Source organism: Amphiprion ocellaris, chromosome 20, assembly GCF_022539595.1.
Source record: "Amphiprion ocellaris isolate individual 3 ecotype Okinawa chromosome 20, ASM2253959v1, whole genome shotgun sequence".
Lineage (NCBI taxonomy): Eukaryota > Metazoa > Chordata > Actinopteri > Pomacentridae > Amphiprion > Amphiprion ocellaris.
In genome coordinates, this window is record NC_072785.1 from 20,348,920 (window position 1) to 20,364,457 (window position 15,538).

The 15,538-nt window shown below is 40.3% G+C and overlaps 1 protein-coding gene across 4 annotated transcripts in view; it reads left to right on the top strand.

Annotated features, from left to right (window-relative positions):
• The first annotated feature begins 1,219 nt into the window (after nucleotides 1-1,219).
• ldlrap1b (low density lipoprotein receptor adaptor protein 1b) overlaps nucleotides 1,220-15,538 on the top strand; it is a 34,701-nt gene continuing 20,382 nt past the window's right edge. For 2 of the 4 annotated variants that reach the window (XM_035952463.2, XM_023279357.3), the window contains exon 1: nucleotides 1,222-1,583. In XM_035952463.2, the coding sequence (XP_035808356.1) occupies nucleotides 1,499-1,583 (85 nt within the window). In that variant the 5' untranslated portion in view covers nucleotides 1,222-1,498. Of the gene's footprint in view, nucleotides 1,584-15,538 lie in introns of all 4 variants that reach the window. The other 2 variants (XM_035952464.2, XM_023279356.3) reach the window with 2 other exon arrangements.

The following is a 15,538-nucleotide window of genomic DNA, read 5'->3' on the forward strand; positions in this document are numbered from 1 at the left end:
TGTTTTCCCCATTCCATTCAATCATTTTTTCTTTGCAAGGAAGGATTCTTATCATTTTCTCCCTTCTTCTGGCTTATTTTAAATATTTCATTGTTTCATATATTGCCTTCTTGGTCTTTCTTGACTAAAATTGATCTATATTATGTACTCATTTTTTGGTCACACCCCTTAAATGTACACCCATGGCTGTTGCTATAAACTTATCGTATATGCTGTGAAATTACTAGGACGTGAAATGTGAGTTTTGCTGGTTTGCACAGTGTTAAAATAAACAGACATATAAATAAATGAAAATCTGAAAAAAAAAACCAGAAACTCTGGCAGCCAAGGTGCCACAACAAATGCGGTTAAAAAAACAAATAAAAAAAACTTGGTGAAGTACTGTTCAAAGTAATGTTCAAAAACTGTAAAATAGTGAAAATAACAACAAATATTTGTAAAATAATTCTATTTGTACGTGATGATGAACAATAAAACAAACAATTTTATGTCCACTTTGTAAAAAAAAATAGAACACTATTTGTAAAAATATAGATTTTCGATGTGGACATTATTAACTATATATATATATATATATATATATATATATATATATATATATATATATATATATATATATATACATATATATATATATATATATGACCATTTTAAAATCCTCAACAGGTATTTATTTTTCAAATTACAGTAAAATAGTAGCAGGAAAGTAACAAGAATTTTTGCGACTTTAATACAGTAAAAAAAATTGTAGTTTTACAGTTAGTTTGTAAACACACTGATATTTAATGTGGATGTTATTTACAGTTTAGGGCTTGTTTTTTTCTTTGGCCATCGTGTAAATTCATTTTTTTCTGTTATTGTACTACCTATATTCTATAATCTGACAAAATACGGAAAATGTGTAAAATAACTAAATAGTTTTCAAAAAATTAAAGTCGAAAACTTATTTTTAAAAAGTAGCTTCTTATATCCACCTGCCAGGTGAGTCATCTCCACTGAAGCACTCTCACCCTCCAACCTGCCTTAGGTGATGGAGTTTATGACATTTCTACTGAATTTTCGGAGCTCAGAAATGAAGTAGTCTGTGACCGAATTAAACATGAGAGGTGTAAACGCAGTCTGACTACCACATCATTAGCCACAGAAGACGCTGGGTGGGAGTAAAACTGTACCGTGAGTGTAGCAGGAACAGCAGCAGCAGCAGCAGCAGCTCCGCCCGTCCGGGATGTAACCGCTGCTGCCGCTGCTGCAACAACCCCACTCGCGTGACTCCACAAACGGGCGTCACGCACATTATCCGGTTAATTTACATACATAACACCGCCCAGGGGGACGAACATGATAAGCTGCCATCGGTTGAAAGCCAGTCGTGCGGAGGAGAGAAAAAAACAGCCGAAAAAAGTTTGGACGGGAGAGGTCTGTTTTAAACCGAGCCAAGTGTTTCGACAGTGACGAACGGCGGCTCGTCGGGCGCTTTGCCCCACTTTTGGATTACGATATGGACGCTTTGAAATCGGCTGGAAGGGCAATTATACGGAGCCCCAGCATCGCCAAACAGTCCTGGGGTTCGGGCAAACATAAAAGTAAGTATTCGGTCGCTCAGTACACTACCACGAAGGCGTTAAGCTGCTGCTAATTTGGCTAAACCAAAGCTAACTTAGCTAAACCAAGCTAGCCTCGGTAAGTAGCTAACATTACAACCGGTGTTCTCTGAGCGCTACTTTGCAACTCGTCTGAGGGCGCTAGCTACGGTTGTAAAACACGAAATATCTGGCAGTGTAGGAGGTGTTTGGCAGTGTTAGTCTCTCGAAAATGAATAATTTCATGTTAGAACAGGTATGTAAAGTCGGAAATGTTTTGTTATGCTTTTGAACTTGACACTCAAACTGACAGCAGTGACCCGCAGCTTGTAAACTGACTCCTGTTGAGGTTCAGCGCTCCGAGTAACAAGTTCAGCTCCCGAACTGGTTCTCTGAACATCTACCGAGTCGACTGAGCTCTTCGTTTATGTTCACTGAGATCCAGAGCTCACACTAAAGTTTAAGGAGTCCTGTGAAATTCTGTTATTGTGTGCCACGTCACTGTGCCGACTGACACGGTTTGAAACAGCGGCTCTGCAGGGAGCTGAAACCCGGGGATGCGGACCACAGGAGCCAGAGGCAGGGGAGACACAGGAGAGCTGAGTGGTCGCCTTCCTGGCAAGCCTGCACAATCCTAGCAACACACTGTTGCTAGGCGATACACAATGTGAAACAAAAAAACGAGAGGCTGTATTAAGGAGTGGTTGCGGATTCTTTAAATCCCACCGAGGTGTCTGGTTCAGCCTTGTGCCTAGCTCGAATTAAGGGTGTAATTGTCACGAAAGCCACCTTAGGTTTTGCTTGAGATCCCACATGATGTCTGGCTTCATCTTTGCAGTGTGTACAATCATCACAAGGGCGGCTGAGCATGATCACACTGCTGTGCTAGCGTGGTTTTGACATGAAGGCTGAGCTGCCGAGACTCTTTCATGTTTGCTTGCACAAAGAGGGGGATGCCCCCTGCTCCCATGCCTTTTTATTTCATAGACAATAGAGCACTTGGCAGCACGGTGGTACACGTGCCAGACAGTGCAATCGATGCTTTGTTTTGGTCCCCTCCTCTGTGGGGGGAGTGATGCATAATCAGCAGGGTCCCTCCACGTCGGACCGGTCAGTGGTCACAGCAGCCCAAAGACTAATCGATCAACTGATGCTGGAAGCTCCGGCTGGTGTTGATGAGCTTTACCAAGACTCCACTTTCAGTCGGTGGCAGAGGTCTCATCCTCACATCCCTCTGTTGCTCTGACATTCAAGCAGAGAGAAACCAATGCTGCTAAGCATTTTGGTTATTTCTTCACCCTCATTACTTATTCATTGGCAGTTCCTATTTCGTCTGTGATCAAGTGGCTGTTCATCTTCTTATTTTTTTTTCAAACTGTTCGTATAATTACAGACTTAACTGTGTTTCTGTGTCATGGATAAAAATCAACTTGTCTCGTCTTGTAGTGTTAGTAGACTTCTCCAAAATGCACCCCATTTTTTATTTATGCAGATACAATTGTAGTTTAGACTACAGAATTAAAATCGTGATCTTTTGTTTAATAGTGTGCTTTAAAGCTTGGCTTGTTTTAGTGTAAAGACACAACATTTTGAGCTTTAGACAGGTTCATAATTAAAGGCAAAATTTTGACATAAGTTTCCACTAAGCTTGTTTCTCTCGCCTGTGTGTGGGCTTGGCCTTGTCAAAGCAGCCTATTCACCGCTTTGGTATCTATTGCTGTTGCATTCCTTTTCTCCCTCTGTCAGTGTTGGATTGTAACAGGTTCTATTAGTGTTTTCATTAAACTGCCGTATCTGTTTTAATGATCACTGCATGTCAACATTTAAAATGGGCTGACATTAGTTCCTGCTTTTGCCTGCTTGCTCTGCTTTTGGAGTCATTTCCTGCATGGTTTTAAACAGCTCAGTTGCTTTTTGGCAGTCTGCTGAGCTGACAGAATGCTACCCTGCACTGCCCTCTCATTTTATCCAAATAGTTCCCATTTTTCAGAGGGGAGAAACGGTATGTAGCATCAACCATCTTTTTAGGTCACGAAAAAAGATTTTTTTCTTTGCCAATCTGAAAAGTGTGGGAGGTAGAAAATCCCTGTCTGCTTTGAAGAGAGACAGTTCCCACCCACGCTCCTGGTCAAGGAGCTGTCTTCTGTGGGGTTGTCGATACTGAAACAGCTACATGTCACAATGTCTGTTGAGTCAACCCCTACACATGGGTGAGCAGAAGTGCATATGATCTTTAACTATTTGGACTGAATTTCATTTAACACTTACATGTGTGAGACAGTGTTGATGATTCTAGCGCCAGAGATAGTAGTTGTGACTAACTTTCTGTTCATTTTTATTCAGATGGCATCACCGCTTTGGCAGAAAGTGGGAATGGTTAAAGTCTGTAGCTTAAAATTCACAGTGCTAAATAATACATACAAGTACAATTCACTCTGTGTGGCCTGCACTGGTCAGCTCCCACTACACCTGCTGTGTCCCCTGCACAAAGTCATCCCAACGGGCTGCCAGACCGTAATGGAGATTGCTTCCTGCAGGATTCCTTTATGGAGTTGTAAAATGCTTACTGATTTACAGCGTTGTTAGATCTTCTGTATCTGTAAGCTGCCTCTGTGTGGAGTCATGTGTGAGCATGAGTTCACAGGTCTGCACAATCATGCTTAGTCACTGTTTCTCCTAAAGGACAGTTTTAATCCTGAGTGGAGATAGATGTTTGACTTTTGCCTTGCTTCAGCTGATACAGCTGAAAAAAATATGATATTGTAAAACATCTAAATTATTTTTTAACCTGTCAACTATCATTGGCTGAGTGCTGAATTGCAGTCGGATGTGAAGCAATTGTTAATCTATTTCAATGTGTTACTCACTACACCACATTGCATTTTGTTATCTGTGAACAGAAAACTGTGCATCTATTCCTGCGGTTTATTATTTCAGAGTAAACACCATTTGTGCTTTTCTGTGTACGCTGCAAAATTTGGGCCAGACAACATCTTATATTAAAAAACACATTTAAGGCATATTCAAAATAAGAAAATTCAGTCCCCGCTATGATTGCTTTTAAATGAATGACCCAGTTTGATAAACAGACAGAATATCTTTTTTTTGCTCCAACTTTTCACAGTGGAGACTGTCATTTCACAGAAAGACTGTGCTGTTCTGTAAAACCAGTACAGAAGTCTGAGTAGGAAGCACAGTGGCGTTCCTGGTAAGAAATAATTCATGTAATCTCCTTCAGCCATATGTCTAGACATATGGTCAGTGCGGGAGTTCAGAGTTCTCTAGTTTGATTCTCGGTAGGACATCTTGGTGACTAAATAATCACCACCTATAGCTTTTATAGCAAGAGAAAAACCTACAAATACTAATTAAATATATTTAGACAATGATCTAAGCCTAGAAACAGTCACACTGTTAGTAAGTCAGTGTCCTCAGCAATTACACCTCCTTCCCTTTAATCTGTTCTGAGCAAGCAAGTAAATAATACAGGATACTTGTCAGGCAGACATACCGTATTTTCTGGACTATAAGCCGCTACTTTTTTCTCACGCTTTGAACCCTGTGGCTTATACAACGGTGTGGCTAATGTATAGATTTTTACGGGCGAGCTTCATGCCGTCAATACATTTAGTCTCATCACATCAGAGTGAAATTACCGAACAGGTCACAGTGGACCAATGAAACTGTTCGAATTAAATCAAACGCACTTGCAATAAATTCTTCAAATCAGTTATTTTGCGCTTCATGCACACACCCTCATCATGGAAAACACACGAAGAAATGCATATGATGCAGCTTTTAAGTTAAAGGTAATCGATCTGCCTGTCGCAGAAGGAAATAGAGCTGCTGCTCGTAAGCTTGGCATTAATGAATCCATGGTGAGACGGAGTCGGCAGTGTGAACTGACTCAATGCGTTTTACTGCCGTGCTACTGCTGTGTTACAGGCACTGTTTGGAAATAAGCATTTATTTAATTAAAAGTTAAAAAAAATCTTTCTGTGTAAATATCTCATGTTACAACGCGGACACCTGCAGCTTATAGTCAGGTGCAGCTTATATATGTACAAAACTTTCTTTCTTCTTAAATTTAGTGGGTGCGGCTTATATTCAGGTGTGCTCAATAGTCCGGAAATTACGGTAACTCTTTAGGTCCAAACGAATGAGCAAGGCATTAATCTACACCTATAGCAGGAATAGTTATTCTTCTGTGCATTGTCAGTCAAGCTGTGATGGTTTGTGGGAGGGTTTTGGGTGTTTGACCAGCAGACAGGAATGAAACTCAGGTGAGGCAGTCTCACCTACCCCACCCCCCTGACTCTGGTGAGCACGTAATTCAGGTATAACTTGCTAGTTTTTAGTACCTGCTCTAAAACTGATGCTTGTTTCAAGCATGTCTTTTTTTTCTTCAAGGGCTCAACATACACAGAGATATATCTTGGAACAAATCCCTTACGTTATACGCTTTCTCTTTACCCTGCACTCATTTTGCGTATGTAATTTCCAGGAATTAAAGGGGAATTATTTTCATTAACGTAAGGTTCCTTTACTTATTCTTGGTCTTTTTTTGTGCCCTCCAAGTGTACAGCTGTCAGAAGTTGAAAGATATCTCTGCAAAAAAGCACCCAAACATATTGGAGTAAGGATGCAAAGCAGAGATGTGTGGAGGAGCTGACATGCACAGTGCTAAAATTTCAGGGACACATTACAGATCTGTGGCCCTGTGTGTCGCACTCAGACTAGTTAACCCCTTCTACCTGTACTAGGTCTAGGCCACATCTATTATGAAAATGCAAAGGTTGCTGCATTCATGAAGAGGTCACCTTCTACTGTTATATCCTTCATTTCAGTTTCATCAAATTCGAGTTTCACTTGAGAATTTTTAGTGCAAGTTCACTAACTCATTGTTATAGGTCTGTTTTGCACTCTATTTTGCAATTTTGAATAGAATAAAGTAGAAGTGTTCATTTCTGCTTGAGGTTTTTGGATCTTACCCTGGCCTGGTGGTGAGAATAAGGAGGCTTATAGTATTTCAGAACTCTCCCAGCTACCACTTCTCCATATAGCCCATGGTTGTTCATTGGGTTGTCATGTATGGCAACCGACAAAGTTTGGGGATGTTCTTTCAGGTGGAACTTTCAAAAATCACCTAAGGCTGAAGAGGTTAAAGAAGGCGAACATCAACATGCCTTCAGGCAATATGTGACTTTAACAAAGATTCACAGAGTCAGGTTTATCTGTCAGTTTCTACTGTTTGATTGCACTGGTGGAGAAGTCCTTGTGGGTTGTCTCTTTTGCTAGAAACTCATTGCTAGAGATAGGTCCGAATTATTTTTCTTTTAATTGGGTCCATGTAGGCTTTTGTTCTGTTGCTCAAGGTCTTGGGTCAGTGTGGTATGTCTAATACCCAAGTGGAATCAGATGAACTTAATATCAAGTGGTCTGTCATAATCATTGTAGTTTAAAATGTAAAACCTATAGAGTGCATAAACTGTACTACATATTTGACAAACAAAACCAGCAAGTCTGTAACATTTGAGAAGGTGGACTCCAAGAACAGTTGAAATGAGAAGTATTGACCAGTGATTAGCAGATTACACACGTGTTAAATAACAAATCATTTCGACTCAACTCTGTGTTGCCACAGGTGATTACAGATTAATGATGCATCATTGCTGCTGCTGGTGTTCTGTACAGTTCATTCCTATATTGGAATAATGATAATTATTGTTGATTTATTTTAGATAAATTCTAACTTTCATGAATTATATCTTGGAATGCAGAAAGTTTGGTGTTTTTTAGCAATGCTTGTTTTTGTCTATTAACCTCTGCTGTTTTAATGTCCTTGTGAAGCACTTTGAATCGCCTTGTTGTTGAAATGTGCTATATAAATAAACTAACTTTAACTTTAACCAAACATTCATTTGTTTGTAAATTGGTTTAATAGGGAGGTGGATAGATAGATTGAGGCTTTTATTTGTCGTTGTGTAAATCCAACAAGATTTGTGTGGAACTTCTAGCAATCCGCAGCAGTTTGAATTTGGCTATGAGAACTAGTTTAATTGCTTACATGTTGGGAAAAAAATTGTGATAGATGCTTCTCACACATTCAGAAAACCCATCATTATCCTTCCATTTTATTTATTCAACCAAATAGTTCAAAACCCAAATATTGTCACTAAAGAAGTAAAGCAGTGAAAAGCAGCAAAATCTTATAATGTAAGCATCTGAACCAGAGACTGTTTGACAATGTTTGCTTGAAAAATTATGAATTAATTAGCAAAATTGTTTGAATTTTCACCCTGACAATCAGCTAATTGTATAACCAACTGCGCCATTCTCATTTCAAATGTTAATTGTATGCATGTGTGCCGGTTACGGTCATAGGCTTGAAGATGCATCCCCTCCCCTTTACAGAAATGGTGTTGTTACTTGTGAATATCATTCAAGTTGTATCACAATCTAGCTCCTCCTGTTTAACGTGACTGTGCACAGAGTGCTTTAAGGATCAGTTTCATAACCTAGATTCTTGTTGAGAGTACATTCTGGCCTCAGCTGGTCATCAGCTGTAATCCTTGACTGGCACGACCACTCATTTCACTCCTATCCCTCTCTTCACTTTCCTTCTTTGAGTGGATTTAGCCAATACTGAAAGACACGTCTCAATGTTAGGACTTAAACTATAAGCACTCTTATCCTCTGCAAATCCTTTCCTTCACCCAACTGAAATTGTTTTGGATGGTCCTCAAATTAAATACTGATAGCTACATCCTCATGCAGTACATCCTCTGTGTCTTTATCCTACACTGATATTAAGAATATCATATGCCTGCTGGTTTAGGAGATGAAAGCAAAAAAGCATCCTGAAGCCTGAGGACTAAGAAAAAAGAGGTCACAGACTGATTGGCATGAAGGATCCCCACTGATTCTTCATTTTACTTACTTTGGCTCGATTGCTTCTTCAGTGAACTGGCTTGTCGTTTATGTCTCTGTGGTCACTTGTGTCTAGTGCTTTTCTTTGTATTTGTCACACAGAGAGACTTTGACCTGGGTTTCCAATAATATGTAAAACATTTCACAGAAGCTAAAGAGGAAACCTGGTACCGGATCAGTCTTTGTGCCAGGCAGAGACAGACAGTGACAATTGTCCCATGTGGACTAACACACTTTTCCCTTTGAATAACACCCAGTCTTTCTCTTCTTAACAATGCTCTGTCTCAGCCTTTTCCTATAATAGCTGTTTCAGTTGTTAGGACTCACTGATGATTGTGCTCATCTCTGACTTGCCCTTAAATCACCAGGCTAAACAAATCATATCGGCTTACAGATATGCAATACATAATCATATTGCATAAGACTCAGCTGCAGTCTGCAGTTATAATTTGTGATGTAACGTTTTTGTGGCATAGTTAGATTTTGTGGATATCTCTCTAAACAAGCTTTGTGTTCTGTCTCTGTGTACCCCTTCAGGCATGTTCTCTCATCTGAGTCTGCAGTTTCCAAATTAGCCCAGTGTGTCCTGATAGGAATCTAATAATGCTGGATTAAACTTTTTTGTGCATGTCATGTTGTTGTGCAATAAGAGGTCATATCACCACAAGCATAGGTCAGCTGAGGCCTTGAATAGCTGATGATACATCAGCTAATTGAGGTTTGTTGATTGCTTGCAAGTTGGCTTTATCAAAATAACTGGGAATTAATGATCTTTTAGAAACTCTCTTTGTTTTCAAAGGTTTAATTTGAATATGGGTTTTTTCATGCAAAGAGGAAAACATTTTTAGCTAGCACCACGGAGAAAAAATTTAGCAGTCCTTATTTAGAATATGTTAATAGCAATGTATTGAACTTCTCTGGAATAAGCAGAACATAAACTTAAACAGGATATCTTTGACTTCCAATGGTCAGCTCCCCTCTCATCCACAGCCACTATATTTTACCCATAGGGCCAGGGGGGTGTCACTTTGTGTTGAAAAGTGGTGGGGTCATGTCCCTAGCATCCTCAGTGTAAATGACACCTATGAGGCTGGCGCTGGATAAGCCAGCTAAGCTGCATTGTTTCGACTAGGCCCTAATGCTCCGCTGTGAAGCTAGTGCTAATAGGATCTCAGTTCCTACAATCCAGACTCAGGCAATACTGGACTCTCTGGATGATTTCACAGTAGTATTTACTCTAAATTCTGCAGTTTAGAGTCAGGCTGTTCAGCTGTTTGGTTTGCTTAGCCACACTAGCAGCCTCCTCCTCCAGCATCTCTGTATAGCTAGCAGAAAAGTAGATGAATGGATGCAACATTGAACACTGATTAGCAGTCCATTAAAACCAGCAAGTAAATGCATAGAATTAGTCAAATAAGGTAATACTGATTCATTGCTTTACTGTTTGTGGACTGATCATGTTATAGTCACCCACCAAAGACCCGTTTTAAGCAATACATTTTTTTTCACCAAATTCCATGAAGCGACTAACAGTTAACTTATCGACCAAGCAAATGTTAATTGTAAAGTCACAGCCATAAACCTTAAACATTAAAATACATAAAGGAGCAAGACTGTTATGTCGGTCTGCTGTTTGTACACAAATGTGATCGTCCACTCATGGACATCAGGCGGTTCCCTCCCATGCCAATTTGTTTTAGTTGACAAGTGACTTTGACTTGCACATGTATGCACAAGGCCTCTGTGCCTGAAGGGCAGATAGTTTTACCTTTGTCCAAAGTTAAAACTCTGATCCTCTGAGAGGACTACGTGAAAGGCAGCCAGACAGCACAGCTTTTCCCAGTATCCCAAGGTGACGCACATCTCCAACCAAAGCAAGAACTGACACCTTCTTATTTGCCAGAATTTTGTGCTTGTTTCCCTATGTGACTGCAAATGTGCTGTAAATCAACAGAATCCCCCGCTGGAAATTTCTTCATTTCCCATCTTGTTCAGAAGAAGGTATATGCAGGTGGTTTGGAGTGTGTCCAGTCAGACCAAAAACAATGAGTCATTCACAGTTTGCAATCCAGAGGGCTCAAATGAATGCAGTGGGATTCTCTCCTCTCACACATGACACCATGTGGAGAGCTCTCACTGCTCTGAAACTCTTTTCACATCTTGACAAAGGGGAAACTGTTGATGCAGCAGGCTCAACTTGTGGCATCTGCTGGAGCTGTGGGGTGGTAGTGAGACTATGACTGTTGACCTGAAAGTCTTTGTATATCAAATGATACTGTGTCAAATTATTGCTAATTTCTCTTCCTAGTATCTAGAATCCCAAAGTAATGATTCATGATAGACTCAGTTGAATGTCTAATTGCGGAACAGAGTGTTTCAACACTGTGGTAACTTACTCATGCATGCACAGCTTTACTGACATGATCTGGTATCACTTGTAGGATGATGCCAATAACAAGGATGTAAAAGGAATTTCCCCAGACGCTGTTGAAACATTACCTCCCACTGTTGTGACTGTTAATTATTGCATAGCTGCAGTAGGTCTGATTCAGTCACACCAATGTTGTGTCACCTGCTCTAATTTGTCACCTCTGAATTGGTTTTGGGTTGAGAAGATGTTGCCACTAACTGTGAGAAGAGTGGGAATTTTAAAGCTTTCATTTATCTTTTGTCTGTTCTCAACACTTTGGCACTGATATTCATCTTTATCCGTTTTCACACAGAGAAACATTATTAGTTTTGACTCAAAGCAAGCTAAATCGCAGTGATAAAACTATTGAGCTGTCAGGATGGCACTGGTGATTTGGGTTTTTATTCCTGTGTTGTTGTATGTCATTTCCCTCCCTCCCAGCCTGAGAGTATTAACTACGTTATTTCACCAGCACTCGCAGCATAGCGGAGTGCGCCTGTCGTTTCCACGGTGATCAAACAGTTGCATTTCCCTAATTGTCCATTACGTTTGTCATGCAAAGGGTGGATGTATGTGAATTTATGGTGGGAATTTTCAACTTGCTGCATTCCTTTGCATATTTTACCTTGTATTTGAATTGTTCACAGTTATTTTGCTTCCCTTTTCTCTTTTATCTTCTTTGTTTTTCATTTCTGAACATCTCACTGGCTCTGTCTGTCGGTTTTCTCCCTTCCCCCCTCGCTGTCTGTCGGCTTGCCTTCTTAATGCAGAGACAAGGCCAGGAAGAGCAGATCTTCTTTCCTCATTACTGTCACTGGCTGTTGACAAAGAGAGCCATACTGATCCTCTCTGACCCTTCCTTGTCCAAACCACCTGCTTCATTTCCTGTGTGTTGACTTTAACCAAAATACCCACCACTACCATCACCACCACATCCACCAGCCCATCCCTTTTCCTAATTCTGTGAAGGCTTAGCACTCAAATCCCTTTGATTATAATTCCTGAGACCTCTGTGCTGTCTTGCCTCTCCAAATCTCTTGTTGCATCAAAAGGTCCCAACTCCCTCTGTAGTTTTGGCTTCATTAAAACTTCATGAAAAGGCCCGGCTTAAACATAGACTCAAATAATCGAATCTTTAAGAAGAGGCTAAGACCCCCTCAGTAAGTTTTCCTTCACTACAGTCTTGTGCAACCGCCAGAAGAGTTGGACAGCCACATATTGGCCCGACACTGAAATCTCTTTGACAACAGAAAGACTGTCTGGGTTCCTGCTCACAGGTTCATTCAACCCCAAAGGTCCAATAACCTGCTTGACTTCACTGTTGGCAGCACACAGTGTAACCTGCAATAAATGTTAATACTGGTGTCATTTTTCATATCAAAGAAGTCAGGAAGAATAGAGATGATTGAAAAGGTGGTATAGGCCCAGTCTTGAATAATTCTTTTAGTATTTGAGAAGTTTTTGATGTGCAGACAACTTCCCTGGCATGGTTATTAAACTGAAATATTGCAAAATATCGCAGAGTTTAAGGACTTGACATGTGTTAAATGCAGTCTGACAGTCTCATGCACTGTAAAATACTATGAGAGACATTCTTTGGGCAGAAATTGTATTGGTATAATGACTTGTTATCACAGCCATTTATAGGAACATTTGATTTCTAAGTGTGGTGTTTCAGTATTATTAAAGCGTTTTGCTTTTTAGCTTTTTCTCAGGTAATGTAATATGAAGATGCAGGTTTGTGAACTTGAAATTCAGTTCAGATGAGGTCAGCAGCAGACCAAGGAAGCAACTGCATTTGTTCATCTCCTCCTGCATTGCTGGTGGAGTGTTGAGACTTGTCTGAAGCAAGAGGAGACTGAGATTACGAGAGCAGGCCTGGATTGGCCAAGTGGACTTCACAGTTATTTGTGTGATTCCATTCTTATTAAACTTTAATGAGTGGCTGCTAAAGGGTTTTTTTTGCCATGAGCATACAACTAACTCTTATCACATCAAAAACTATGCATGACATGTATAATTATGGTCAGTTAATGCTGGATAATTGAAAGGTAACAAGAGAAAAGAAATTTTTGGGAAGTTTTAGACTGTTCTTTCCCTGGCCAGGGATATAATTTGTTATTGAAGGTGGTCATTCTGGCTGTGCTCGACTTACAACTCCACAAAATGGAGTTTTTCCAGCATGCACTTTGTCTAAAATCTCATAATTTTTATAAATCCCCCAGTTTGCAATGTGGGTATTGTATATGTTCATGAATGCTTTATGCCTAGATTATCTGAAGAACTTCTCTTTTTCGAGTATGTTTTTTTTTGGTCCAAGTAAGACTGCACAATATATTGTTTGTGTACATGTGCAATGCTCACAGTGCAATGTGAAGTACAGCAAATCGAGTTTAACACAGCATATTACTATGTTGTTTTGCTGCCTGACACAAAAAGGAAACTTGTACAGTTCTCGCTTTCTTAGAGTAATCTACAGGAATAATGTGTCTGACAGAACATTTTTGTTTACAAGACATGGAGTTTGTTCAATTGCAGGCTCCACATGGACACAGTGAAATGAGCAAGCAACAGTAGAGAAAGACTGATAAGGAAGATCTGGTTGCAAAAAGAAAGGCACCAAGGGTATCGATATATTTTGGCTACAGAAATGATGATTTTGATCAAAAAGAGTACTTGTCTGCAGTATCTTGCCATCATAACCACCACCCCAAAAGTCAACTTGGCTAATTTCTACAACCATTTTAATCAGCACCGCAAAGCCAAATCTGAATGCCATTAAAAGTAACACTTTTTCAATACCTCTGCTAGTGTTGCACCATATGAGAAAAGTTTCCAGTAGCAGAGAGAAATCACTCATGCAATACCTTTTCACCTTGCAAAAGATGTGATGCTAATTCATATAGTTACCAAAGAGAGTTTTAAAAACACGATCCAGTGGCTTGCCAAGTGGTGTGCAATGTTTTTCTCAAGCTGCCATCACAGAGCTGTTTGATAAGTACAAGGCACAAGCTAAAACAGAGCTGTCACGCTGGAATATCACGAAGCGGCAGCAAATGTGTGTTCCAGCCAGACAGTGGAGCCCTAGATGAGTCCACCTTATTAATGAGAAAATCAAAAGTCTCTTTTTGTAAACCGCACGTTTCCCAAATGATCATGTAAGTGAGAACATTACGACAGGGACAAGAGAAACATTCCCAGCTCTGGGCCTTGATGAGAAAAATCTGTTTAACATCGAAATATCACAATGTCAGGTTTTTACAATATCGTGCAGCCCTATCCCTAAATCTTAAATTTGTGTTTTTCATGCGAACTCTCCAGCAGTATAGAGCAACCATGATTCTCACTGTTCTTTTTGACTAATTCTAATTGGAAAACTCACCATTGAAAAGATTCTCATGGTGTTGGTAATTTAAGTTTAACAGATGCTTGGTAGTAAAGCAGCAGATTCTTAATTGCATTTCTGTTCATGAAGTCTTCTCCTGAAGCACATACTTCCGTCTTCTGGCTTATATGTCGCTGTGATTAATGTTGATGTCGTAGTTTGTGTGTGGGTTGACACAAACTGTAAAAAGTTTTTGAAAAGATCAGAGTGTAGGCTCCTGGGCATGTGAAGACTTGCAAAACAACAGCCAAGATATAGTATGCCACCCTAGTTTATTATCAGCATCTTCCTTTGAAGATGACTGGCTAATCAAACCCTTACACACTTAATATACTCACTGATGTTGGCAGCAGCTGTGGTCCTCTACCTGCTTCCCCTCATCCTCTTCCCTTCCACTCAGCCAGCATCAGCGCTCCATCCGCTGCTCTCTGAGGTTTATTTACAGGCAGTGTCACCCAGGCGAGCAGCTCTCACTGACCAGCCAGAGCTCCAGCGTAGCCAAGAAGCCTTTGAAGTTAGCTCTAATCAGCACCACAGCTGCAGAGAGCTGCTGGGGAGGGGGTTGCGGCTGGCAGTGGTGGGTGGGGGGCTGGTTGGTTGTGTGAATGCAAATGTGACCAATATGAAAATGGATTATTAATGCACACAAAGCAGTACTCTGGGTATATGCACCACTCTAAAAATAGCTGTAGTTCTTGAGTTTTTCATTTGAACTGCCATCAGGTCAGTTTTAAAAAGACATTTTTTCATTGCTTACTCACATTCATCTACTTATTTATTTCATTTATTTTAGCAACCCGTACTAAAATCTCCCATCATCTGTGTCGTCTAGTCTTGCAATAGGCTTCACAGATTCTCTTGGGATGGAAAATACCTAAGGGTCTGCAGTCATGGTGAACTGCTGGTCATCCCGAGAGACTTACACCCTGCAAGCATAATATGGACATTTGAAGTAGAAGGGCTTGCTTTTGAAATCTCTGCTGGACCATCACAAGCCTGCTACTTCAGCTGCGTGTATTATGTGACTGACATCTCTCCTAAGCCTTGAATCACTCAGAGCATTTTCAAAGCACATCTGACAGTATGTTGAAATTCAGTGGTGCAGACCTGTCAGCAAGGTTGCCTTTTGTAAACACTGAAAATCTCTGGACTGAAGGTTCTCTGTTACTTTTGCAAGCACAAGCAAGAGCTAAAGGTTAGAGGTGGCATACCAGCCAAGGTTAAGCCAGCATT